This window comes from Pristiophorus japonicus, chromosome 12 (assembly GCF_044704955.1).
Source record: "Pristiophorus japonicus isolate sPriJap1 chromosome 12, sPriJap1.hap1, whole genome shotgun sequence".
Taxonomy (NCBI): domain Eukaryota; kingdom Metazoa; phylum Chordata; class Chondrichthyes; family Pristiophoridae; genus Pristiophorus; species Pristiophorus japonicus.
In genome coordinates this window covers 133,232,649-133,259,578 of record NC_091988.1, presented here as the reverse complement: position 1 = coordinate 133,259,578, position 26,930 = coordinate 133,232,649, and the positions used below count along the sequence as shown (strand labels likewise).

The 26,930-nt window shown below is 46.5% G+C and overlaps 1 protein-coding gene across 9 annotated transcripts in view; it reads right to left on the bottom strand.

Annotated features, from left to right (window-relative positions):
• Window positions 1-11,251: 11,251 nt before the first annotated feature.
• LOC139277463 (engulfment and cell motility protein 2) overlaps window positions 11,252-26,930 on the bottom strand; it is a 175,585-nt gene continuing 159,906 nt past the window's right edge. For all 9 annotated transcript variants that reach the window (XM_070895946.1, XM_070895951.1, XM_070895950.1 and 6 more), the window contains 2 exons: window positions 26,381-26,458; window positions 11,252-14,111 (listed from right to left, as the gene is read on the bottom strand). In XM_070895946.1, the coding sequence (XP_070752047.1) occupies window positions 13,911-14,111; window positions 26,381-26,458 (279 nt within the window). In that variant the 3' untranslated portion in view covers window positions 11,252-13,910. The remainder of the gene's footprint in view (window positions 14,112-26,380; window positions 26,459-26,930) is intronic.

The following is a 26,930-nucleotide window of genomic DNA, read 5'->3' as shown; positions in this document are numbered from 1 at the left end:
CTGAGGATGAAAGCATCAGTTTACGTTGTAGCTGGAGGATACCGTTGCCATGGAAACCCCAGTCTCTCCGGCAGATCAGTGCCACATCTCACTCAAATTAATGACACACCTAACATTTCTGCCATATTGACAGCTCTGGTCTGGATTCTCTTTGTGAATCTGATTATGTAGTGTACATTCCTTCTGAAGGTTAGTTAACAATCTGAATTAAGTTGGATTTACACTGAAATCGGAGTTTTTGGACGATTTCCAATGTTTGGTAAGTATTACAAGGCAACTACTAAGGAAGGAGGAATAAGGAGAAAGATGTGTCCCTTTTGGAGTGGTTCTGCTTCCTCTTCTCTGATCCAAAATCTCAGAATTACTCCTGATGACCATCCAATCTTTATGTGGTTGTGCCTGTTTTATAAACAAGTACGCTTATCTAATTACTGTGACTATTGATTAGTCATGACTTCACTGAGAAACAAAGATTACAACGTAAATTATTCCTGAAATGTGGATGAGAACCAGCAAGAACAATTTGAGATTATAACAGAGAATGCTGGAAATACTCAGCAGGTCAGACAGCAGCTGTAGTGAGAGAAACAGACTTAACATTTCAGGTTGACCTTTCGTCAGAACTGCTTTTTATGCTTATGTAGCATCTTTACTGTAGAAGAATAAGAAACAAAATAAAAAGAAAGTGCATTTATAGAATGCCTTTCACTACCATAGGATGTCCCAACGTGCTTTACAGCCAATAAACAGGTAACAGGGAGGGTTGATGAGGGCAATGTGGTTGATGTGGTGTACATGGATTTCCAAAAGGTGTTTGATAAAGTGCTACATATTAGGCTTGCCAGCAAAGTTGAAGCCCATGGAATAAAAGGGACATTGGCAGCATGGATACAAAATGAGCTGAGTGACAGGAAACACAGTAGTGGTGTACAGTTGTTTTTCAGACTGGAGGAAGGTGTACAGTGGTGTTCTAGGACCACTGCTTTTCTTGATATATATTAATGACTTAGACTTAATATACAGGGCATAATTTCAAAATCTGCATATGACACAAAACTTGGAAGTATAGTGAACAGTGAGGAGGATAGAAGACATAGACAGGCTGGTGGAATGGGCAGACACGTGACAGATGAAATTTAACACAGAAAAGAGGCAATATAAACTAAAGGGTACAATTCTAAAGAGGTTGCATGAACAGAGAGACCTGGGAGTATATGTGCACAAATTGTTGAAAGTGGCAGGGCAGGTTGAGAAAGCAGTTAAAAAAGCACACAGGATCCTGGGCTTCATAAATAAAGGCAGAGAGTACAAAAGCAGGGAAATTATGGTTAACCTATATAAAACACTGGTTCAGCCTCAACTGGATTATTGTGTCCAATTCTGGGCACCGCACTTTAGGAAGGATGTGAAGGCCTTAGAGAGGGTGCGGAAAAGATGTACAAGAATGGTTCCATGGATGAGGGACTTCAGTTACGTGGATAGACTGGAGAAGCTGGGTTGTTCTCCTTAGAGCAGAAGATTTGATAAGAGGACCTCAATATCATCAGGGGTCTAGACAGAGTAGATCAAGAGAAACTGTTCACATTGGCAGAAGAGTTGAGAACCAGAGGACACAGATTTAAGGTAATTGGCAGAAGAACCAAAGGCAACATGAGGAAAAACGTTTTTACGCAGCGAGTGGTTAAGATATGAAATGCACTAGCTGAAAGGGTGGTGAAGGCAGATTCAACCGTGGCTTTCAAAAGGAATTTGGATAAGTACCTGAAGTAAAAAAAATTCAGAGCTATGGTGAAAGGGCGGTGGAGTGGGACTAGCTGAAGAGCTCTTGCAGAGAGCTGGCATAGGCTCAACGGGCTGAATGGCCTCCTTCTGTGCAGTAACCATTCTACAAATCCATGAAATACTTTTCTGAAGTGTAGTCGCTGGTGTAATGTGCAAAATTATAGAATATTGTAGAATGCCCCACACTGCTTTAGCAACAGGGTAATGGATGTCAAGCAAGAGTTTTGGAGGGAGGTAAGAAGTGACCAAAGATACAGGCTGGCTTTGAAAGTGTGGATGGATGTTGCGCAATGGAGAGGGTTAAGATAAAGAGTTCCAAAGTACAGGGGCATTACGACTGAAGGCTGTGCTCCCTGTGCTGGAGTGTGTGGTGGTGGTGGGATAAAAGGCAGGCCAGAGTTGAAAGAGCAGAGGGTGTTACCTCGGCCATAGGGCTAGAGGAGGCTGCAGAGGTCAGCTTGGAGCAAGGCCATGGTGGAGTTCAAAAATAAGGATGAGCATTTTGAACTCAAAGCACTGGGAGAGGGGTGGTTATCCACTAGAGGTTGGTAAAGGCATAGCTAATAGGTGGGATGGGGGAATTGAATAGTTTGTAGGATGCAGGCAGCTGAGTTCTCGATGAGTTTAAGGTTGTGTGAGGTGAAGCTTGGGAGGCGGTGAGGAGAGCCAGTAACCATAGAGGGCCATAATGGTTCTATTAGATGGAACAAGTCAGATTGTAACATTACAGGAAAGAAACTTGTAAAAATGTTTTTTTACATAGGATTAAATAGAATATACAGCACAGAAACAGGCCATTCGGCCCAACTCGTTTGTGCTGATGGTTAAACTCCACACACATCACCTCCCATTCCATTTGCCTCATCTCAGCCTCTGAGCATATCTTTCTATTTCCGTTTCTCTTGAGTACTCGTCTAATTTCCTTTTGAAAGCATCTAAGCTATTTGCCTCAACCATTTCCTGTAGTAGCGTGTTCCACATTCTAACCAATCTCTGAATAAAGACATTTCTCTGTATTTCCCTATTGGATTTATCAGTAACTATCTTGTATTCATGGCTCCTAGTTTTGCATTCACCCACAAGTGGAAACGTTCTCTCCACATCTCCCTTGTCCAAGCCATTCATCATTTTAATGCCCTCCATCGGGTCACCTTTAAGTCTTCTCTTTTCGAAAGAAAAAAGCCATAAAAACCAGTTCAATCTTTCCCAATAGCTGTAATCTCTCAGTTCTGGTACCATCCTTGTAAATTAATGGAGATAAGGACAATATCTGGGCTTAATTGTAACTTCTCTAAGGATTTTGGGTAAGTGGTGTATGTTTTACTTACTTTCTTGCTTATCTGGTCCTTTAAAGTATAAATATAGAAGGCATGTAATTAGTGCAGAGATTCCTTACAGTCACGTGGCTAGTACCTTATACTAGGTAATTGAACTATACTTTCCTGAAGAAAAACTAGCTGATTACATAGGAACTTACTAGATCCAAGTATAATATATTGAATTTGCTATGTATGTTGCACTCTCCTTTGGGCATCACTTTTCTATGACATACAGTCAGGCCTGCAGCTGCACACCTTTACCATTAGTTAGAGCTTCAGAAGCTGCAGATCTCCAAATCTATATTCTCCAACTGAAAATTTCTCTCCATTTTCCTCCCCTCCGTTCTCGAAGGCGCTGACTTTTGGTGTGGTGCAGTTCCATGCTGGCAGCCCTCCTGTACCCTTCCTAAACTGGTTATGCTTCACCTGTGAACCTAGACGGTGTAGTGAGGGCCAGGCTATTTGATTGTGGGGGACTGTCACAACTAAGCCCAATGCTGTACTACCCAGTATACACACGGGATATTGAGGCTTGTTATAGTGTCTTAACAGCTGACTTAGCAAAGTACATTTAACTTGTAAACTGACAATGCCTGAGGTCTTGTGTAATAATATCTATAATATGTTAAAAGTCTTAAATATAGTGAAGAGATTCTATTTTACTTCCTGTAACACTTTCCCAGCCACACTTTACTCATCAAACTCTTCCAGCTCACCATGAGCAGTGTCCTGGGGGGAATCTGCTAGTAGTTTACCTATCTACAACTTATTAAAAATCTTGCATCTCCACGCACTTCCTGTTTGCATTACTTGACCTTCTGATGTCATGCCTTTGTCACACGTTTTGTGCTAGTTTTTTTCCCATGATAAATTCTTTTGTATTTATATGCATTTATAATGGTTTTTCTCTGTAAACTTGTCACACTGTAGTTTCACCCTTCACCGCCAGTGTCTCTGCAATATCATCAGCAGAGCCCAGTTACCCAGCTTCTGCGTCACTGATGACTCTCTACAACTGAATATGCTATTAGACCTGTTTTGTTTACCCTGGGCCTCCAACTTGCTTGTGCCTTCCCCTTCTCCACTTTCCCATCCTCTAATTCTGCACTGCCTTCCCCCTCCAAAATCTGTATATGGGCTGATGAAATTGAATAATACAGAATATAAGTAATTTAATTGCAGCATAAAATATATACACCTTATAAATGGTGTAGAGATAGATAAAGTGGAATATGTTGCCAGATCTGTAGGGTATACATCAGGAGAAGCTGTGCTGAAACTGTACAGTTCTCTGCCCAAACCTTGCCTTGAGATTGTGTCCAGGTTTGGGCACCAAGACACAAGAGAAAGATTCAAGCCTTGGGTGTCAGACAGCAAGGTACCAAGAGGCTGATCTCCAGCATCAAAGGATTGAGGTATGAGGGAAGGGTAAAGAAAAGGTAAAGGGTAAAGCTTTACAGTCTTGAAAAGAGGGGGACCTTACTGAAGGATATTAATATAAAATAAATCAGGAGCACTACTTTAAGATAAACCGTGACAACAAAACAAGAGGGACACAGAGTCAAAATAGTAAAGAACAAATCTGGGACTGACAGGAAGACTTTCTTCCCAAGAGTAATGGATACAAAGCTATTTGCAGGTCACTCATGTTTTGGGATTTTTGCACTAGATATTTCTTCTTGATCAGTATCAGCAACCAATCATTAGTGGGCTTCATATTCCCCATGATTTGGAGTGTGCCTTTTTTTGCCCAATATCTAGATAAGTGATAGAGAGACCAACGGATCATGAAAGAGAACTCTTTATTATGTAAACTATATTCTAGAACATATATTGCACCACATGAGTAAACTGAATATGCACGTTGAGCAAAGTGAGTCTCCAGGTCGGAACCAACAAATGGTTTCATTAAAGTAGAATAATGAATGAACTATGCGGCATAAAACTAAATTATATACTTCACTACAATCCTCAATACATAAAAGAAGAAATACAGCACTCACTTTCTCGCTCACAAGGGGCGGAGTGGAGACGATTTTAACTGCAAACCACCAGGTGGAAACTGGGCAGGTGGGTAGTTAAAATTCCCGGGGAACTTAGCTGCAGGAAAGCCGCCCAGTTTCTGCCGGAAGGGTCCTTCTTTAAATATGTAGATCAGCATCTGGTAAAGTCATCGGGCCCCGACTGCAATTTTAACTCGGGTCTGAGCAAGGAAATCACTGTGGCTTTCTCCCCAGGCTGAAGAGATTCAGGACATTCGAGGAAATATTACTCTGGTAATATTTTTACTTTCCGTTGCGGGACTAAGAGGAGCAGCAGCGCTGCTCCAGGCCCCCATAGTGAAAGTTGTGGCCTCCCCTACCCCAGACATCCTTCCTCCCTCCTGCGATACCACTCCTGAACCCCCTTACCCACACCTACCTTCATACGGACAGCTGGAACGGGCAGGAAGTGGAACGGCGAGATGTTAATGAGGGTCGGGAGTTAAACTAGCTCTGGCCTCAAATTTTCTCAAACAAGTGCATTCCCACGAAACGCATGCAGTTGAAATCAACCCCATAGACTAAATGGACATTTACTTTCTGTAACTTCAATCTGGCTGAGTTTCCTTGCTGGAGTAGCAGAAAACTTAAAACACACAGCTCTTCAGCTGATGACTGCAAAATCTATGCTCACTGCTTTGCTCAGGCAAGCTTCCCAACAGAAACAGAAGGCACGAAATGTCTGCATCTCTCATAATTACATGAGATCCATCCATCCATCAATATTGATTGGATAACCAATCTTGGACGATGTCAAATAATTGCATGATCAAATGCGATCACTCCAACCATATAAACAATTAAAGCCCTTGCAGTCAACAAGTCTGGACTCTGAGCTGATAACTCCTTTTGTTGACAAGCACTCTATAGCTTTGCATGCTGTTTCCATACAAAATGAGTTTTAAATCTAACAGGCAAAACAATTCACCTCTGTCACAGTCGTGGTGCTGAAACCATAAGGGGGAGAAATTCGGTCGGGGCACTAACTTAAAAAATGTTGAGAAGTTAGCGTCAGGCGCAAATGATTGCTAACTTCTAAATTGGGCATTAGCGCCCCCCCCCCTCCCCAGGAAGGAAGGGGGCAGTAACTGAGGCGCTAATACCCTCAGTGGGGCGTTGCAGGGCACTAATAGCAGAGCGCTACCCAATTTCCAGTGAGTTGTATCAGCAATCATCCTTCAATCTTGTCACTGGCTGATTCCAGCTCTTAAAGGGGAGGTTATATCAAGCTGTACCTGCTCATTTTCAGCAGAGCTGCATTTGAGGGTGAGCTGTGAACTTGTGCAACAAGTTTCTGGGATGGCTGCTGCAAATTCAGCTGGAAGGGAGAGGCCTTGGTGATTCAATGATGTGGCATTGGAGGTATTGGTGGGGACAATGGAGAGAAGTAAGGATGTGCTGTTCCCCGTATCTGGAAGGAGGCCATTGCCACAGGTCTTCAGGGCCACGTGGAGAGAAGTGGCCGAGGAGGTGACGGCCAGCACTGTAGTTGATCGAACCCTGACACAGTGCCGGAAGAAGTTCAATGACCTCAGTTGGGTGGTCAAGGTGAGTACATGCTTCCTCACCTCCTACATACCAGTCTCCGAACCTCTGTCTGTGCACACTGCACAAACCACCACACCACACCCCACCACTCACCCACCCAGCCTCTGAACCTCTGTCTGTGCACACTGCTCAAACCACTACTCCCCCTCCCAGATTCTGAACCTCTGTCTGTGCGCATTGCTCAAACCACCACACCCCCACCACTCACCCACCCAGCCTCTGAAGCTCTGTCTTTGCACACTGAGCAAACCAGCACTCTCCCACCAAACAGGTGCAGCTACTCAAACTCACATCCTCATCTCACGCCTTGCCTACATTCACAGCTATTCAACTACGGTGGGCATATCTCCCACAAACATAGCTGGATTCCTACACAAATTCCTTTCTTTTGCAGACCAAGATGGCACATAATCAGATTGCGCAACAGAGGATTGGCAGTGGTGAACCTCAGCTGCAGGAACTGTCTGACCTGGAGGAGAGAGTGCTACAGGTGGTGGGCGCCGTGACTGTCGGAGACGTCGATCCCGCTGGGGGCAACAACGGTATCTTTATCACCTCCTTCTCTCATCCCACTTCACCCTCACACCAGAAGGCTTTATCATTATCCAGTTCCTGATACTGTCTGCCTTCCTTGGTCCATTCTTGCCCCCCCTGCCCTCACCTTATGTGATGCGTCAGCTGTGGCTCAGTGGGTAGTCAGAGGCTATGGGTTAAAATACCACTCGAGGGACTTGAGCACATAAATCTAGGCTGACCCTCCAGTGCAGTACTGAGGGAGTGCTGCATTGTCAAAGATGTTGTCTTTCAGATGAGATGTTAAACCGAGGCCTCGACTGCTGTCTCAGGTGGATGTAAAAGATCCCATGGCACTATTTTGAAGAAGAGCAGGGGAGCTATCCCTGGTGTCCCGGCCAGTATTTATCCCTCAATCAACACAACAATCACATTGCTGTTTGTGGGAGCTTGCTGTGTACAAACTGGCTGAGGCGTTTCCCACATTACAACAGTGACTACACTCCAAAAGTACTTCATTGACTGTAAAGTGCTTTGAGATGTCTGGTGGTTGTGAAAAGCGCTATATAAATGTAAGTCTTTCTTTCTTCCTTGCTCCATTCCTGTCCCCTGCCATCATCTTAACACCTTGTCTCATTTATGCTTTCAGATAATCAGCAAGCAGATGTCCAACCTGTACATGAGCCCTCCCATGACATTGACGAAGAAGAAGAGGAGGAAGACCCAAGCACCGCGTCATTGCATCTCTCACCTGCAGGCACCAGCTCAGAAACTAGCACTACGCGGTCCTTAGAGGTTAACTTAGCAAAGGGGTCTGTACCGGGTGATGCACCTAGGCCGAGCGGGCTGTAGCAAGGTCAAGGGATAATGGTACCTCGGGAGGAGAGTTTGCGCGCGAGTTCTGCTGCACAGGACTCCGAGGAGGACCTCAATGGGGAGTCACTCTGACATGATAGGTGCAATGGCAAGGGTGTCCGAGAGCCTCTTGGCAATGGTAAGGAGCATGGAGCAGTCCTAATATTTCACAGAGCTCTGCATGGTGGTGTCTCTCATTTCACTTTTGGGGCTGTGGTAAAGAAGGGGAAATTAATGTGCGAATGGGAACGTGCAGAGCAACCGGGAAGTGGGATGGAATTCGAAGTCTGATGAGATGGTCGCGGACCTCCCTTGCGGAATTGCAATAGAGTGGCTGCCTCCTCCGTCACTGCTCCTGATCCTCCTCCTGAGGTGGTGGAGCTATGCCTGGTGGTAACAGCTGCGCCCTCATGATGGCCAAGTTGGGCAGCATGTAGCACACGATGACAAAAAGGGACACTCGCTCAGCCAAGTACTGGAGGACTCCTCCCAAGTGGTCATGGCAGTAGAATCGTTGCTTGAGTACTCCAATGGTCTGCTCAATGATGTTCCTGGTGGTGGCATAGCTCTCATTATACGAGTGCGGGGCAGGAGTGTTGGGGTTGCAGAGGTGAGTCATGAGCCAGGTGGAGAACGGATAGCCCTCGTCTCCGAGCAGCCAGCCGAGTTTGTTGTGGCTGGAAGAGAGCTGGCATACCAGTTTGACGCAGGATGAATGCATTGCAGTTGCTGCCAGGATAGCGGGCATTGATGGTGAGGATTCAGCCTGTGTGGTCGCTCACCAATTGCACAGTGAGCGGTAACTTTTGCGGTTATGGAATACCACAGGATTGGATACGGTGCCCGCAAAGCGATGTGGGTGCAGTCAATGGCGGTGTGCACCATGGGGAAGCCTGCTATCCTAGCAAAGCCACATGCACGCTCCGGCTGCTGCTCTCTGGTCATGGGGAAGGAAATGTATTCCCTTCTCCATCCGTGCAGAGCATCTGCGACCCTTCGAATGGAGCAATGGACGGCAAACTGGGAAATGTTAATGTCTCCTGTTGCACACTGGAAGGATCTGCTGGCATAGAAATTGTGCGCGATGGTGACTTTGACTGCTACTGAGAAGGCCATCCTCACCCTGATCTGAGGCCTGGTTACAGAGCTCTGTGACCACATCCTTGCTGAAGTGCAGCCTTCGAACACACTGTTCTAGTGAAATTGATGTAGGAGAACTGCTGCCGGAATATCCTGGGAGGGTAAGGTCTCTTGATGATAGCCCTGTTGGGCCTCCCCTCTGGCCACATTTAGCTGTCTTGCTCTGCAAAAGTTGCCTCCGACAGTAATGTCAGAGCAGGAGGTCGAGTGCCAACACAGTCCCTATGAAATGATATAAATGTTGTTGTTTCAAATCTGCCCTCAATGAAAGTCAGGAATGTTTAAAAGCCAGAACACTCCTTCAACTGAAACGTGCTGAAATCTGTCAAAAAGCCTTTCTGCCTGTGTGGCAGTAAGCTGCTAACAGTAATGACTGACTAAAATTTTTCCCAAAGATGGCACCTTTAAATAGTACTCATCAAGCTGACTCCTGACTGAAACGCAATGCCAGGCGGGAACACTGGGCGCGACCGAATTTAGCTTCCGGGGTGGTAATAGGGCGCTGCATATGGTGATGATATCACCGGCGGGCGCCACCTGTTAGCGCTGCCGCAAAGCTCCCCTCAATTTAGTGGGAGGCACTGTTCTCGCTGCGCCCAGGTGAAAACTCATTTGCGCCCTCCCCGTTAACGCCCCCTGGGCGCACTAACAGGAGGTGCAAAGTACCTGAATTTCGCCCCCTAACTCATTCAGAGCTAGTTGGATGCTATGATTAGAAACATAGAAAATAGGTGCAGGAGTAGGCCATTCGGCCCTTCTAGCCTGCACCGCCATTCAATGAGTTCATGGCTGAACATGCAACTCCAGTACCCCATTCCTATAGAAACATTCCTATAGATTTAGATTTCTGCATGGATCAGCTAAGATGATCATCCTCATCTGTAGTTAGCATGTCAAACCTACACCTAGCAGACTATGAATGTACCTTATAAATTGAGGACAGACTTTATATCTGTATTTACAGAGCAGAGTATACCCCATCACAATCTACACGAGACAACTTGTACACATTGTCCCAAACTTACAAAGGACAGAATATACACATCCCTACATTTCTGCCACAAAGGCAGAAAGGCTTTTTGACAGATTTCAGCGAGTTTCAGTTGAAGGAGTGTTCTGGCTGTTAAACATTCCTGACTTTCATTGAGGGCAGATTTGAAACGACATTTATATCATTTCATAGGGGCTGTGTTGGCACTCGACCTCCTGCTCTGACATTACTGTCGGAGGCAACTTATGCAGAGCAAGACAGCTAAATGTAGCCAGAGGGAGGAGGTCCAACAGGGCTATCAACAAGAGACCTTACATTTATGTAGCAATCCTCATGTCTTTGAGTGCTTCACAAGGAATTTGAAGGAGGGGTGTAGGATAGGGAGACCAAATGCACATGGAAGAAATGTTTTTTAGTTGGCAATTGAATAGAGCAATGTGATTCTAGGAGAGAATTCCAGAAGGCATCTGTACAATGACTGAGCTGCCTAGAATAGTGAAGAAGGAAAGGACTAATCCAGAGTCAGAGAACTGGAAATTGAGGACAGGCATGTGAAAAAAAAATATTTGATAGAGTTGGAGTGAGTCTGTGGAGAGATTTGAAGACCAGAATGAGCAGCATGAAGTCAATTTGTTGGGCCATTGGCAGTCAGTGGAGCTGGGGGAGGGTGATGGACTTTTTACAGGAGAGTTAATCAAGGGAGGGAAGCCGATGAAGAAATTTGTTTGCAAAATCAGTCCTTAAAGGTGATGATGGCCTGGATTAGGATTTTAGTGGCAATGGAGATGAAGGCAGCAGAAAGGTGCAGGGGCTTAAATCAATAATAACCCTGAGGTGGATCAATATATTTCTACTGAATGTGTCCATAGAATATTTTTACCCATACTAAAGGAATGGCACACTGTTCACCCTTTCCAAGGTGACACTGGGCATCAAGCCAATGACCAAAGTACAGTCAGAACTTTCACATTTGCTAATAGTATCCCAATATCACTAGTTCACCAGTGCAGTCTGCAGGGTTACCAAGTTATCCCAGTTTTCTGTACAAAATTGAAGACTCGTTACAGCAGGATTGTTCTGTTTATTATGTAAATGTTTCCATTTCATTTTTTTTCTCAACAGCCATTATAACACTGACCAATTAATACAATAGACAAATATTCCCCCAAATTACATTTAAAAATAGCTTCACACATAATTCAAGGTAGAGATCACTCATCTGGGATTATTACAATGGAAGGATGGTAATTGTTAAATGTGTTTGCTTCAATAAAACTCTGGGAGCCCTTTGACTGCGACCTTCCAGGGAAAGCTGAGCTTAATTTAGAAAATGATGTTCACCGACACCCCGAGATCACTCCATTTTTAGCAGGATCTTGAGAGGTCTTTTCAGGCTTCCCACTGTTTTAGAGGGGATCTCGAGTGGCCTGCACAGCCTTCCTATTAGCTCATAAGTCTTGGACTGCACAAGTGTACTCAGCCAACCTTCAATGGATTAGGAGTGGCGCCACACCTTCAGACAGCAGGACTTGTGCAAGAGAAAAGTGGAAGAGTGAATCTATTCTTTTTTAAATGGTGGTCTGTTTCTTTAAAAGCAAGTACTAGGAATTCTTACTTAACTTCACAATAATGGCCAGGCATTAGGGTAAGCCACACACTTCTTGGTTGGGTGATAGGTCCAGAGAGAGCATATTTTGGCCCATCCAATGCGAGGCATGAACAATGCAGTGTTTTCAAACAAAGAATCTTGTACTGGATTTCCAGTATTTTTCATACTTGCAGATTTTTCTTTCATCTCTTCCCCTTTAACAGTATTGATTATGTTTATTAGATTGTCATTCATCCACAGGAAGTTACTACTCATATTTACTGTCCGGAAACAATTGATTTAAAATCTGATGCACATTTTGGGGGCGAGAATGATCCAATCAGCAGGTGGCATGTATGTCCAATGCTCCTGTGTTAAGACTTCTTTCAATGGGAACAGTGTAACAATAGTATCCCGTTAAAATTCAATCCACTTTATAGTTCAGTTTATTAAAAGGCACAGTTTCCTTTATTTGAATACAAGGAAGTATCTTCCTAGTGTGTCATTTAAATGTTCTTGGATAGGGTTCCACTTAAGTTAGTTTGATGGCTGACACTGCTTCCTGCCCTACTGACCTTGCTTCCTGCCCTACTGACCTATAATCTGTTACTCAATTGGGTAACATTAATACATTAGTGCAACATATGAGTATATGAACAAGTATAAATGCTGTATTCTGAAGCTTGAGAGTCAGTCCCAAATTATCGTATCATTGTAAATATAAATAAATTTTTCTCAATGCGTCAAGTGTAAACTGCCATTAAAACTGCTCATTTTTTTAGTAAAGAGAAGGTTCCCACAGCCTAATGCTTAGCTTCAGATCAACAAAGACTAAATCTGAAGCACCATATTGTCCTACATGGATGAGACGTTATGGTACGAGGTGAAGTTGTATGCACCGCTGGCGATACCTTATCACTCATTCTGGTTTCCCTTTAAAGAGCCAATTATCATCACAAAGTAAAAAAACAACCAACATGAGGCAACAGTACAAAGTTTTGAAGTGGATCCAAATTGTGCCATCACATTCGCTCCAGCCAATTCAGTGTCTATAATCCAACCCATTCAAATACCTGTTCAGTTCAATGTCTGTGTCAAGGTCCCAAATCAAATTCAATGGTTGGTGCAAAACTGGGAAACAGTGAGGAGACTAAGACTGCTGGAACTCTGAAAAGAGGCTCAAAGGGGCCTTGTGCTGTCGGAGTCATTACTAGTACCAGTCTGATATGTGTACGAGGGCTATCCAAATTAGAGCCATGGGATAATTGGAAGAAGCTACAAGGCTGTAATCTAGCGATATCATAAATCACAAAAACATGAAAAGCAAAGCATTTACGAATGGCATTGGATTACAGCAGTGGTTTTCATAAAATAATGGCCATTTACGACCCACCTCCCCTCATCTGCAGACCTGCACTCCAGGTGTTTGCACCTCACCACAACTTGTACGCTCTGTGATGGTGCTGGAGCAGAGATTCAAGGGAGAGAAGAAACTGATTAAAGTAAGAATAAAGTTGGTAGGTTTCCCTCAAGCATGTCACCACTCAAAAATAGAGCCTTCAAAAAAAAAGAATAATGAGTATCCCTTGGCATCAGCCTTGAAAACACTCCCAAGTAACAGAAATTGCAGGAGACTCTCCTTGTATACATGTGTGACATTCACAAGTACTATATACAGCTTAGATTATACAAACACAATCCGTTGTCCCATAATCGAACAGCCAGGATGAATAATATTTTTGATGGAAGATTGTCAGCATAGTGAAAAATCTACATAAACAGGTTGACCTAATAGAACACTAATAAATTATTAACCATCATACAAACTTCACTGTACCAAATCACATTATCCACCAAATTCTTAAACCGGTCTAAAATATTAAATACAGAATTCTTTCTAAAGGGCCCAGGGTTCTGCCTGGGACCCCCTGAACAGAGTAGAAACACAGCACGTTTGGTCCTTTGCTCCTTACGCTGCCTTTCCACAGCTTACAGCGCTTTACATGCTTTTCAACGGAGCCATGTCTCTCCGACAGCTATTCAAACGGGGTGTTATCTTTGTTCACTGGGCATTGCTGTCTTTTCTTGAAATTGTTTTTTTTGTGCTTGTAAGGTGCTGGTCATCCCGCTGTTCAGCCATAATGATACACAAAGTCGTAGCTGCTGGGCTCTTTGGGAATGGGAGGAGGTGCCTCGGGGATCTGGATGTTCTCTAGGTCCAACAGGCGGAGTTTCATTTCCATACTCAGCAGGGTGTCCAGGTCGTTCTTGGTCAGTTCACTGGTCATCTCTTTCCCCAGCAGGGCATTGAGCCCATCAGTCCAGATACAGTACTGCAGGGAACACAAGGAATTTGGAAAGTTAGGAACAAGAGAACGCTGTTTTGAGACGGTGACCCCCCCTTCCTGCCAATGGATTGCATACAGCTTGTACTATTATGGTCTCTTCCCAAGTATGGAAAAAGACACCAGAGAAGAAACTCCAAAATTCTACCCTGAAATCTTTCTCCATCACCCTACCTCTTCCCCCAGAAAAAAGTAATTAGATAGAACTTCCAGGATAATAACTCAACATAGCCAATCGAGGGATTTGGGCACAAAATCCAGACTAACACTTCAGTGCAGTACTGAGTGAGTGCTGCATTGTTCGATAAGAGGTTAAACCGAGGCCTCGCCTGATCTCTCAGGTGGATGTAAAAGATCACACAAAACTATTTCAAAGAAGAGCAGGGGAGTTCTCCCCAGCGTCCCGGTCAATATTTAATTCTCAACCAACATCACAAACAGATTATCTGGTCATTTCTTCAGTACTGTTTGTGGGAGTTGCTGTGCGCAAATTGGCTGCCACGTTTCCTACATCACACCAGTGACACTTCAAAAATACTTAATTGGATGTAAAGCGCTTTGGGGCGTCTAGCAGTCATGAAAGGTACTATATCAAGTCTTTTTCTTTCAGTATGATGCACATTACTCAACTCTGATAGGTTATATTCCACAGAAGACATTAGAAACAAAGATTGCAAGGAAAGACCACAAAATCAAGCCTACTCCAACTGTCTCATTGCAGTACTTGCTCAGGTTAATTTGATCTCTCTTCAGCCTTGAGGCAAAGTCTGTACATCCTTATTGAATCAGGATTCTAACTATTTATTTTCCTAAATGAATGAATTCGCAGTACGGTCTGCAAATACCCTCAGTATTTAGCTTTTTAACTTGCATTTAGGTTTGTGCTCACTTGGTTTATAGGAGCAGATTTTACAAATGAGCACTACCAGTGGAAGCCTCATCTATCAGCCATGTACATGTGGAAATAATGGGCGCCCTGCCCAGGATTTTTGTTCCAATCCTTAAGGGATGGAAGATCACAGGCAGCAAGGCCACAATTCCCCAATGTGTGTCCAATGGGTGGAGGCCCCCATCAGCAGAATAAGCCCTATAATCATCTCTTCGAGTCGACGGACGACTTCTCCACATCATCCTGATCACCTCTTCAGAAACTTGAGTGTTCCTCCCCACTACCTGTGTCCTCTGGTTACCAACACCCCTGCCGGTGGAAACTGTTTCAACTCTTAAAACCCCTCATCATTTTGAATACCTCTTAAATTTCTTCTTCACTTTCCCTACTCTGAGAAGAACAATCCTGGCTTCTCTAATCTCTCCAGATAACTGAAACTCCTCATCCCTGGTACCATTCTAGTGAATCTCCCTCTCCAAGGCCTTGACGCCCTTTCTAAAGTGTGATGCCCAGAATTGGACACAATACTCCAGGCCGAGGTGATTTATAAAGGTTTAGCATAATTTCCTTGCTTTTATACTCTATTTATAAAGCTAAGGATCCCGTATGCAAAGCTTTGTCGCATTGTCCTGCCACCTTTAAAGATTTGTGTATGTGAAATCCTGGGTGTCAGTGTTTCTGCACCCCCTTTAAAATTGTACCATTTAGCTTATACTGCTTCTCGTCTTTTTCCTTCCAAAATGCATCAATTCACACTTCTCGGCATTAAATTTCATCTGCCATGAATCTGCCCAGTTTTCCAATGTCCTCCTAAAGTCTGCTTCTATCCACTTCACAGTCTGTTACATTTCCAAGCTGTGTGTCATTTGAAAACTTCAAAATTATGCCCCCTAAATGAATTTAAGATTTGTTCTTTCTCAAAGATCTGGCTTCCCAACACAACTTTATCATGTATAACCTTAGCTCAATATAAACTGTTCTATTTCATTCTCATTGCTCCATCTCGGAGGAGGGGAGGAAAGAGGTCAGGAACTTGGTGGGGGTTGTGAAGAGTAAGGAGAGCACAGTGTGGATGGCGGAAGAACGTGATCCAGGACTAAAAGGGCGGTTGAGAAAGAGCGCGATCCAGATGGCAAGACGGGACAAAATCTGGAAGTCACGACACTGTCACGATTCACTTCATACCCAATAAATATGTTAAACCATCCATGACCCACACAATACCCCATCTATGCCTGGGGGGGGTGGGGGGGGGGGAGGGAATGTGGTGGTCAGGAACTTGTTGGGCGGGGGGAGGCGATGAGAGGGTCATGAATCCGTGGTCAGGAATGGGCGGGGGGGGGAAGAGGGGAAAGGAGGTCAGGAACTTGGGCAGTGGAGAGCGGAGTCAGGAACTTATTTGGGAGATGAGAGAAGGTCTTAACCTGTGAGAGTGAGCTCTGTCTGTTCCAAATGAGCTCTGCTCGGTCTGGAGTCAGCAGTCAGAATGGCTCAAATTCCACTTTGCAAAGTCAATGATTAGGTTAGGATGGTTCTAATTACACATTCCAGAGAAACTGCTGGATGTGTCTCATCCTCTAGGGGGACCAATCAGCAATCAGGACTTGTCATCCAGGGGACCCAATCAGAGCATTAGGTGTTGCAATGAACACGTCCTAAATCTAATCATCATGATCGGGAGGATGAAAGAGAATAGGCAAAGCTCAAATATAATGGCCACTAGCACAAATCAGCAGTTAATGGGTTTAATAGCTCATGAACAAAAGAGATGGAAAGAGGTGAAAAATTTAGAATTTTATGCAAATGTGGGAGTGTGTGAGGTCAGGGGAGTGAGGTCATCCACTTTGCCCCAAGATAGATAGATCAGAGAATTTTCTAAATAGTAAGAAGCTAGGAACTGTGGAGAAGCAGAGAAATTGTGGGCCCTGTACATAAATCACTAAAAACTGCAAACTATAGGTAAAACAAATATCATAGTAGAACAATAAATATTGGTCCTTTTTTCAAGGAAGCTGGAATAAAAAGGGATAGAAGTTATGGTACAGTTGTATAAAACTCTGCTTAGACCGCATCTGGAGTACTGCGTTCATTTCTGGGCACCACATCTCAAGGAGGATTTATTGGCCTTGGAGGGAGTTTAGCGGAGATTAACCAAAATTATACCGGGGCTAAATGGGTTAAATTATGAGGACAGATTGCATAAACTTGGTTTGTATTCCTTTGAGTATAGAAGATTAAGGAGTGATCTAATTAAAGTGTTTCAGAGGGTTAAAGGATTTTATAGGGTAGAGAAAAACTATTTCCTCTGCTGGGGGAATGCAGAACAAGGTGACATAACCTTAAAATTAGAGTTAGATCTTTAAAGAGTGATCTCATGAGGCACTTTTTCTCACAAAGGGTAGCGGAAATCTTGAACTCTCTCTGCCAAAAGGTTGTTGCGACTGGGGGTCAATTGAAAATGTCAAAACTAAGATTGATGAGGCAAGGGTATTAACGGATATGGAACCGAGGTGGGTAAATGGAGTTAAGATACAGATCAGCCATGATCTCATTGAACGACGGAACAGGCTTGAGAGACTGAATGGCCTACTACTGTTCCTTCCTAAAAGGTCATTTCAGTCAGGCTGTCTTGCTATATGTACTTCTTCATATTTCGCTGCACTGCAACTGCATTTGCCACCTATCATCCCTTTCTCTGTCTAAGTCCTGCTGTAATTCCTACATTCTTGCTGATTATACCAAATTAAGAGGCATGGGAAATTATCAGCAAATTTCATCATCCCTCTTGTGCCTATGTCCAAATCATTAATGTAAAAATATTAAAACAAAAGTTCCAGGGAGCACACCACTATCCACAATCTGTAAAGCTTCCATTTCCCTTATCATCCATTTTCAGTATCCTCGTCTTCCCTCTATCCATCTACTTAATGTCATGTTCTTCCATTTTCACATCTCTTACGTGGTAACTTATCAAATTCTTTCTGAAACTTAGGGCTGCATTTTCCGTGGTGGTAGCAGACGTAATTGGTGGCGGATCAAGTAGGAAAGTTAAGTCGAGGTTGCCATGCACCAGGTATTGCAGGCCACGCAGTCCCATTGGAACGCGAGTGCGCAGGCAATATTTCTAATTGCATCCCATAGGCTCATTCGTTAGGGCCGCAGGAGTGGACTTCGGAGCCTGCGCAGTGGACCCCGCGCTTCTGTCTGACTCAGCCCCGATGTACTACCTGTAAGCGCTGTGATTATCTACATGGACCTTTCTGCGCATGCGCACGGTATCCCAGAGCCACGCGAGCACATTACCCAACAGTTGAAGCCTTAAAGTGGTCACATTTTCTTCAGCTCTGTGGGAGAACTGGCTTGGGCAAGGGGGGGGGGGGGAGGGGGTGGTGGTGAAGAAGGAGAGGGGGGTGGTGAAGGAGAGGGGGGTGGTGAAGAAGGAGGGGGGGCGGTGAAGAAGAAGGGGGGCGGTGAAGAAGAAGGGGGGGCGGTGAAGAAGAAGGGGGGGGCGGTGAAGAAGAAGGGGGGTAAAGGAAAGAGTGGGGGGGGGAAGAGTGTAAAGAGTGGGGGTGGGGGAGAGAGTAGAGAGTTGCGGGGGGTGGGGAAGAAAGAGTGGGCAGAGAGAGAAAGAGTGGGCAGAGAGAGAGAGAGAGAGAGAGAGAAAAAGAGTGGGCAGAGAGAGAGAGAGAGAGAAAGAGTGGGCAGAGAGAGAGAGTGGGCAGAGAGAGAGAGAAAGAGTGGGCCGAGAGAGAGAGAAAGAGTGGGCCGAGAGAGAGAGAAAGAGTGGGCCGAGAGAGAGAGAAAGAGTGGGCCGAGAGAGAGAGAAAGAGTGGGCCGAGAGAGAGAGAAAGAGTGGGCCGAGAGAGAAAGAGTGGGCCGAGAGAGAGAGAAAGAGTGGGCCGAGAGAGAGAGAGAGAAAGAGTGGGCCGAGAGAGAGAGAGAGAAAGAGTGGGCCGAGAGAGAGAGAGAGAAAGAGTGGGCCGAGAGAGAGAGAGAGAGTGGGCCGAGAGAGAGAGAAAGAGTGGGCCGAGAGAGAGAGAAAGAGTGGGCCGAGAGAGAGAGAAAGAGTGGGCCGAGAGAGAGAGAAAGAGTGGGCCGAGAGAGAGAGAAAGAGTGGGCCGAGAGAGAGAGAAAGAGTGGGCCGAGAGAGAGAGAAAGAGTGGGCCGAGAGAGAGAGAAAGAGTGGGCAGAGAGAGAGAGAAAGAGTGGGCAGAGAGAGAGAAAGAGTGGGCAGAGAGAGAGAGAAAGAGTGGGCAGAGAGAGAGAGAAAGAGTGGGCAGAGAGAGAGAAAGAGTGGGCAGAGAGAGAGAAAGAGTGGGCAGAGAGAGAGAAAGGCTGGGCAGAGAGAGAGAGAAAGGCTGGGCAGAGAGAGAGAGAAAGGCTGGGCAGAGAGAGAGAGAGAAAGGCTGGGCAGAGAGAGAGAGAGAAAGGCTGGGCAGAGAGAGAGAGAGAAAAAGGCTGGGCAGAGAGTGAGAGAGAAAGAGAGAGAGAGAAAGGCTGGGCAGAGAGAGAGAGAAAGGCTGGGCAGAGAGAGAGAGAGAAAGAGTGGGCAGAGAGAGAGAGAGAAAGAGTGGGCAGAGAGAGAGAGAGAAAGAGTGGGCAGAGAGAGAGAAAGAGTGGGCAGAGAGAGAGAAAGAGTGGGCAGAGAGAGAGAAAGAGTGGGCAGAGAGAGAGAAAGAGTGGGCAGAGAGAGAGAAAGAGTGGGCAGAGAGAGAGAAAGAGTGGGCAGAGAGAGAGAAAGAGTGGGCAGAGAGAGAGAAAGAGTGGGCAGAGAGAGAGAAAGAGTGGGCAGAGAGAGAGAAAGAGTGGGCAGAGAGAGAGAAAGAGTGGGCAGAGAGAGAGAAAGAATGGGCAGAGAGAGAAAGAGTGGGCAGAGAGAGAGAAAGAGTGGGCAGAGAGAGAGAAAGAGTGGGCAGAGAGAGAGAAAGAGTGGGCAGAGAGAGAGAAAGAGTGGGCAGAGAGAGAGAAAGAGTGGGCAGAGAGAGAGAAAGAGTGGGCAGAGAGAGAGAAAGAGTGGGCAGAGAGAGAGAAAGAGTGGGCAGAGAGAGAGAAAGAGTGGGCAGAGAGAGAGAAAGAGTGGGCAGAGAGAGAGAAAGAGTGGGCAGAGAGAGAGAAAGAGTGGGCAGAGAGAGAGAAAGAGTGGGCAGAGAGAGAGAAAGAGTGGGCAGAGAGAGAGAAAGAGTGGGCAGAGAGAGAGAAAGAGTGGGCAGAGAGAGAGAAAGAGTGGGCAGAGAGAGAGAAAGAGTGGGCAGAGAGAGAGAAAGAGTGGGCAGAGAGAGAGAAAGAGTGGGCAGAGAGAGAGAGAAAGGCTGGGCAGAGAGAGAGAAAGGCTGGGCAGAAAGAGAGAGAAAGGCTGGGCAGAGAGAGAGAGAGAGAGAGAAAGGCTGGGCAGAGAGAGAGAGAAAGGCTGGGCAGAGAGAGAGAGAGAAAGGCTGGGCAGAGAGAGAGAGAGAGAAAGGCTGGGCAGAGAGAGAGAGAGAAAAAGGCTGGGCAGAGAGTGAGAGAGAAAGAGAGAGAGAGAAAGGCTGGGCAGAGAGAGAGAGAGAGAAAGACTGGGCAGAAAGAGAGAGAGAGAAAGGCTGGGCAGAGAGAGAGAGAGAGAGAAAGGCTGGGCAGAGAGAGAGAGAGAGAGAAAGGCTGGGCAGAGAGAGAGAGAGAGAGAGAAAGGCTGGGCAGAGAGAGAGAGAGAAAGGCTGGGCAGAGAGAGAGAGAGAAAGGCTGGGCAGAGAGAGAGAGAGAGAAAGGCTGGGCAGAGAGAGAGAGAGAAAGAGTGGGCAGAGAGAGAGAGAGAAAGAGTGGGCAGAGAGAGAGAAAGAGTGGGCAGAGAGAGAAAGAGTGGGCAGAGAGAGAGAGAAAGAGTGGGCAGAGAGAGAGAGAAAGAGTGGGCAGAGAGAGAAAGAGTGGGCAGAGAGAGAAAGAGTGGGCAGAGAGAGAGAAAGAGTGGGCAGAGAGAGAGAGAAAGAGTGGGCAGAGAGAGAGAAAGAGTGGGCAGAGAGAGAGAAAGAGTGGGCAGAGAGAGAGAAAGAGTGGGCAGAGAGAAAGAGTGGGCAGAGAGAGAGAGAAAGTGGGCAGAGAGAGAGAAAGAGTGGGCAGAGAGAGAGAAAGAGTGGGCAGAGAGAGAGAAAGAGTGGGCAGAGAGAGAGAAAGAGTGGGCAGAGAGAGAGAAAGAGTGGGCAGAGAGAGAGAAAGAGTGGGCAGAGAGAGAGAAAGAGTGGGCAGAGAGAGAGAAAGAGTGGGCAGAGAGAGAGAAAGAGTGGGCAGAGAGAGAGAAAGAGTGGGCAGAGAGAGAGAAAGAGTGGGCAGAGAGAGAGAAAGAGTGGGCAGAGAGAAAGAGTGGGCAGAGAGAGAGAAAGAGTGGGCAGAGAGAGAGAAAGAGTGGGCAGAGAGAGAGAAAGAGTGGGCAGAGAGAGAGAAAGAGTGGGCAGAGAGAGAGAAAGAGTGGGCAGAGAGAGAGAGAGAGTGGGCAGAGAGAGAGAGAAAGGCTGGGCAGAGAGAGAGAAAGGCTGGGCAGAAAGAGAGAGAGAAAGAGTGGGCAGAGAGAGAGAAAGAGTGGGCAGAGAGAGAAAGAGTGGGCAGAGAGAGAGAAAGAGTGGGCAGAGAGAGAGAAAGAGTGGGCAGAGAGAGAGAAAGAGTGGGCAGAGAGAAAGAGTGGGCAGAGAGAAAGAGTGGGCAGAGAGAAAGAGTGGGCAGAGAGAGAGAGAGAAAGGCTGGGCAGAGAGAGAGAGAGAAAAAGGCTGGGCAGAGAGTGAGAGAGAAAGAGAGAGAGAGAAAGGCTGGGCAGAGAGAGAGAGAGAGAGAAAGACTGGGCACAAAGAGAGAGAGAGAAAGACTGGGCAGAAAGAGAGAGAGAGAAAGGCTGGGCAGAGAGAGAGAGAGAGAGAAAGGCTGGGCAGAGAGAGAGAGAGAGAAAGGCTGGGCAGAGAGAGAGAGAGAAAGGCTGGGCAGAGAGAGAGAGAGAGAGAAAGGCTGGGCAGAGAGAGAGAGAGAGAGAAAGAGTGGGCAGAGAGAGTGGGCAGAGAGAGAGAGTGGGCAGAGAGAGAGAGAAAGAGTGGGCAGAGAGAGAAAGAGTGGGCAGAGACAGAGAGAAAGAGTGGGCAGAGAGAGAGAAAGAGTGGGCAGAGAGAGAGAAAGAGTGGGCAGAGAGAGAGAAAGAGTGGGCAGAGAGAGAGAAAGAGTGGGCAGAGAGAGAGAAAGAGTGGGCAGAGAGAAAGAGTGGGCAGAGAGAAAGAGTGGGCAGAGAGAAAGAGTGGGCAGAGAGAAAGAGTGGGCAGAGAGAAAGAGTGGGCAGAGAGAGAAAGAGTGGGCAGAGAGAAAGAGTGGGCAGAGAGAAAGAGTGGGCAGAGAGAAAGAGTGGGCAGAGAGAGAGAAAGAGTGGGCAGAGAGAGAGAGAGAAAGAGTGGGCAGAGAGAAAGAGTGGGCAGAGAGAGAGAAAGAGTGGGCAGAGAGAGAGAAAGAGTGGGCAGAGAGAGAGAAAGAGTGGGCAGAGAGAGAGAGAGAAAGAGTGGGCAGAGAGAGAAAGAGTGGGCAGAGAGAGAAAGAGTGGGCAGAGAGAGAGAGAGAAAGAGTGGGCAGAGAGAGAGAGAGAGAGAGTGGGCAGAGAGAGAGAGAGAGAGAGTGGGCAGAGAGAGAGAAAAAGAGTGGGCAGAGAGAGAGAGAAAGAGTGGGCAGAGAGAGAGAGAAAGAGTGGGCAGAGAGAGAGAGAAAGAGTGGGCAGAGAGAGAGAGAAAGAGTGGGCAGAGAGAGAGAGAGAGAGAGTGGGCAGAGAGAGAGAGAGAGAGTGGGCAGAGAGAGAGAAAAAGAGTGGGCAGAGAGAGAGAGAAAGAGTGGGCAGAGAGAGAGAGAAAGAGTGGGCAGAGAGAGAGAGAAAGAGTGGGCAGAGAGAGAGAGAAAGAGTGGGCAGAGAGAGAGAGAAAGAGTGGGCAGAGAGAGAGAGAAAGAGTGGGCAGAGAGAGAAAGAGTGGGCAGAGAGAGAGAGAAAGAGTGGGCAGAGAGAGAGAGAAAGAGTGGGCAGAGAGAGAGAGAAAGAGTGGGCAGAGAGAGAGAGAAAGAGTGGGCAGAGAGAGAGAAAGAGTGGGCAGAGAGAGAGAAAGAGTGGGCAGAGAGAGAGAAAGAGTGGGCAGAGAGAGAGAAAGAGTGGGCAGAGAGAGAGAAAGAGTGGGCAGAGAGAGAGAAAGAGTGGGCAGAGAGAGAGAAAGAGTGGGCAGAGAGAGAGAGAAAGAGTGGGCAGAGAGAGAGAAAGAGTGGGCAGAGAGAGAGAAAGAGTGGGCAGAGAGAGAGAAAGAGTGGGCAGAGAGAGAGAAAGAGTGGGCAGAGAGAGAGAAAGAGTGGGCAGAGAGAGAGAGAGAGTGGGCAGAGAGAGAGAGAAAGGCTGGGCAGAGAGAGAGAAAGGCTGGGCAGAAAGAGAGAGAGAAAGGCTGGGCAGAGAGAGAGAGAGAAAGGCTGGGCAGAGAGAGAGAGAAAGGCTGGGCAGAGAGAGAGAGAAAGAAAGGCTGGGCAGAGAGAGAGAGAGAAAGGCTGGGCAGAGAGAGAGAGAGAAAAAGGCTGGGCAGAGAGAGAGAGAGAGAGAGAGAGAGAAAGACTGGGCAGAAAGAGAGAGAGAAAGGCTGGGCAGAGAGAGAGAGAGAGAGAGAGAAAGGCTGGGCAGAGAGAGAGAGAGAGAGAAAGGCTGGGCAGAGAGAGAGAGAGAGAGAGAGAAAGGCTGGGCAGAGAGAGAGAGAGAGAGAGAGAAAGGCTGGGCAGAGAGAGAGAGAGAAAGGCTGGGCAGAGAGAGAGAGAGAAAGGCTGGGCAGAGAGAGAGAGAGAAAGGCTGGGCAGAGAGAGAGAGAGAAAGGCTGGGCAGAGAGAGAGAGAGAAAGGCTGGGCAGAGAGAGAGAGAAAGGCTGGGCAGAGAGAGAGAGAGAAAGGCTGGGCAGAGAGAGAGAGAGAAAGGCTGGGCAGAGAGAGAGAGAGAAAGGCTGGGCAGAGAGAGAGAGAGAGAAAGGCTGGGCAGAGAGAGAGAGAGAAAGGCTGGGCAGAGAGAGAGAGAGAAAGGCTGGGCAGAGAGAGAGAGAGAAAGGCTGGGCAGAGAGAGAGAGAGAAAGGCTGGGCAGAGAGAGAGAGAGAAAGGCTGGGCAGAGAGAGAGAGAGAAAGGCTGGGCAGAGAGAGAGAGAGAAAGGCTGGGCAGAGAGAGAGAGAGAAAGGCTGGGCAGAGAGAGAGAGAGAAAGGCTGGGCAGAGAGAGAGAATAAGGCTGGGCAGAGAGAGAGAGAAAGGCTGGGCAGAGAGAGAGAGAGAGAGAAAGGCTGGGCAGAGAGAGAGAGAGAGAGAAAGGCTGGGCAGAGAGAGAGAGAGAGAAAGGCTGGGCAGAGAGAGAGAGAGAGAGAAAGGCTGGGCAGAGAGAGAGAGAGAGAGAAAGGCTGGGCAGAGAGAGAGAGAGAGAGAGAAAGGCTGGGCAGAGAGAGAGAGAGAAAAAGGCTGGGCAGAGAGAGAGAGAGAAAGGCTGGGCAGAGAGAGAGAGAGAGAAAGGCTGGGCAGAGAGAGAGAGAGAGAGAGAAAGGCTGGGCAGAGAGAGAGAGAGAGAGAGAGAGAAAGGCTGGGCAGAGAGAGAGAGAGAAAGGCTGGGCAGAGAGAGAGAGAAAGGTTGGGCAGAGAGAGAGAGAGAAAGGCTGGGCAGAGAGAGAGAGAGAGAAAGGCTGGGCAGAGAGAGAGAGAGAAAGGCTGGGAGAGAAAGGCTGCCGCGAGAGAGAAAGGCTGCCGCAAGAGAGAGAAAAAGGCTGCCGCGAGAGAGAGAGAGAGAAAGGCTGGGCAGAGAGAGAGAGAAAGGCTGGGAGAGAAAGGCTGCCGCGAGAGAGAAAGACTGCCGCGAGAGAGAGAGAGAAAGGCTGCCGCGAGAGAGAGAGAAAGAGAGAGAGAGAAAGGCTGCCGCGAGAGAGAGAGAAAGGCTGCCGCGAGAGAGCGCCGCGAGAGAGAGCTAGAGAGCGCGAGAGACGGGGGAAGAGAGAGAGAGAGACGGGGAAGAGAGCAGTCGAGAGAGAGAGAGAGATAAGTCGAGAAAGAGAGACAGGTAAGGTAAGGAAAGGTAAGGAAAATTCCAGCCTTAGTTTAAGCCCAACAGTGAGTTGTATATACTGCCTTTCAGAGTGGAGAGGAGAGACTGTGTAATATTTTATTTGAAGGGCAGTTGTTAGATCAGTTGCATGCTACCCCATTCACAGCATACATAAGGGTGCAAGCTCCTGTTTATAGCTGACTCAGCCTATTTAAAGAAGCTGTCTTTTTATCACAGCTCAGGATAAGAATGCTGGGTGAAAGCTGAAATAATAGCAGTTCATTTATTGATCAGTCCTGAATTGGGGCCCACCTGTCTGTCTCCGCTTTCAAACAAGTGCTCTGTCCCCACATGAACCTATCTTCTCAGATGCTCATGGACCTGCTGTGTGCTTCCAACATTTGCAGTTTTCATCTCTCTGCATTGAGTTGCTCTGGCAATTCTCCTACTCAACAGGAATGGAGTGGTTTGTGTTCTGCAACATACTTCATCTGCTTTGCTAATATTTTTGCAGACCAAGTTTACCATCATAGATTTAAATAGGGAAACGTTAGTACTGAAGTTGACTCCTGAGATGAAGGGGTTGTCATATGAAGAAAGGTTGAGCAGGTTGGACCTATACTCATTGGAGTTTAGAAGAATGAGAGGTGATTTTATTGAAACGTATAAGATTCTGAGGGGGCTTGATAAGGTAGATGCAGAGAGAATGTTTCCCCTCATGGGGAAGTCTAGAACTAGGGGGCATAGTTTCAGAATAAATGTCACCCATTTAAACTGGAAATGAGAATTTCTTCTCTGAGGGTCGTGAATCTTTGGAATTCTCTGCCCCAGAGAGCTGTGGAGGCTCGGTCATTGAATATATTTAAGGTTGAGATAGACAGATTTTTGAATGATAAGGGAGTTAAGGGATATGGGGAGCAGGCAGAGAAGTGGAGTTGAAGCCAAGATCAGATCAGCCATGATCTTATTGAATGGCGGAGCAGGCTCGAGGGGCCAAATGGCCTGCAGCTGCTCCTATTTCTTCTGTTCTTATGGAGGCCCACTAGTGACTGTGAAACTGTATGACAGCATCTTCAGGAGAGGAGAGAGTAAAGTGATGGGGGAAAACTGACAGTAGAAAAGGACATGGTACGGTATATGCAAAGAACAAACTTCAGTGGCAAATCGAGCACCAGGCCCTTTAGGATGGGGTGCTACACAGTACAGGACTAGACTTCCAGATATTATTTGGTATCTGACATATGGAGGATAACATGTTCACCATGATCATGCAGTCAGCAGTGGGTTTTGCTCTTCAAGCAGCTTCTCTGTTAAACCTTGCATCAAACGACCAACATTTACCTCATATTTGTTTGGAGCGATGAAGTTCAGCGCCTCATCGGGGTCATGTAGGATGGAGAAGGCCAGCTCTTGGACTTCCTATAAAGGCAGAGAGTAAACAATAAACCAAAAAAAGTGTATAGAAATGAAGTCATTTCTATTTATGAGCTCTACATTTCAAGTCTGTGGCCAATGATGGTCATGTAGGCTAAACTGTGGGACCCAGTTTTTCTGGGGTGCATTTTCCACAGAATAATGAAGGAAACTATCTCTAGTGCAGTATCAGGCTGAAACAATGACAGGTCCTGACTGTATTACACACAGAGATTGTTGTGTCCAGGCAGGTCCAGGAGTTATTTAAATATGGTATCACATTGGGACCTTTGTAATTGTCTATTTATACACCGTGACAGAAGCAAAGCCCAGTCTCGCTACAAACTAAAATTTTTTATGTTTTTCATATGAAATTTTAGACGGGCCAATAATTGAGCGGCCGATTTTCAGCAAGGCCTTCGCCCACCCAAGTGCCGCCGAGGTATTGGACAGTACTTTGGACGGGATATTCATGAAG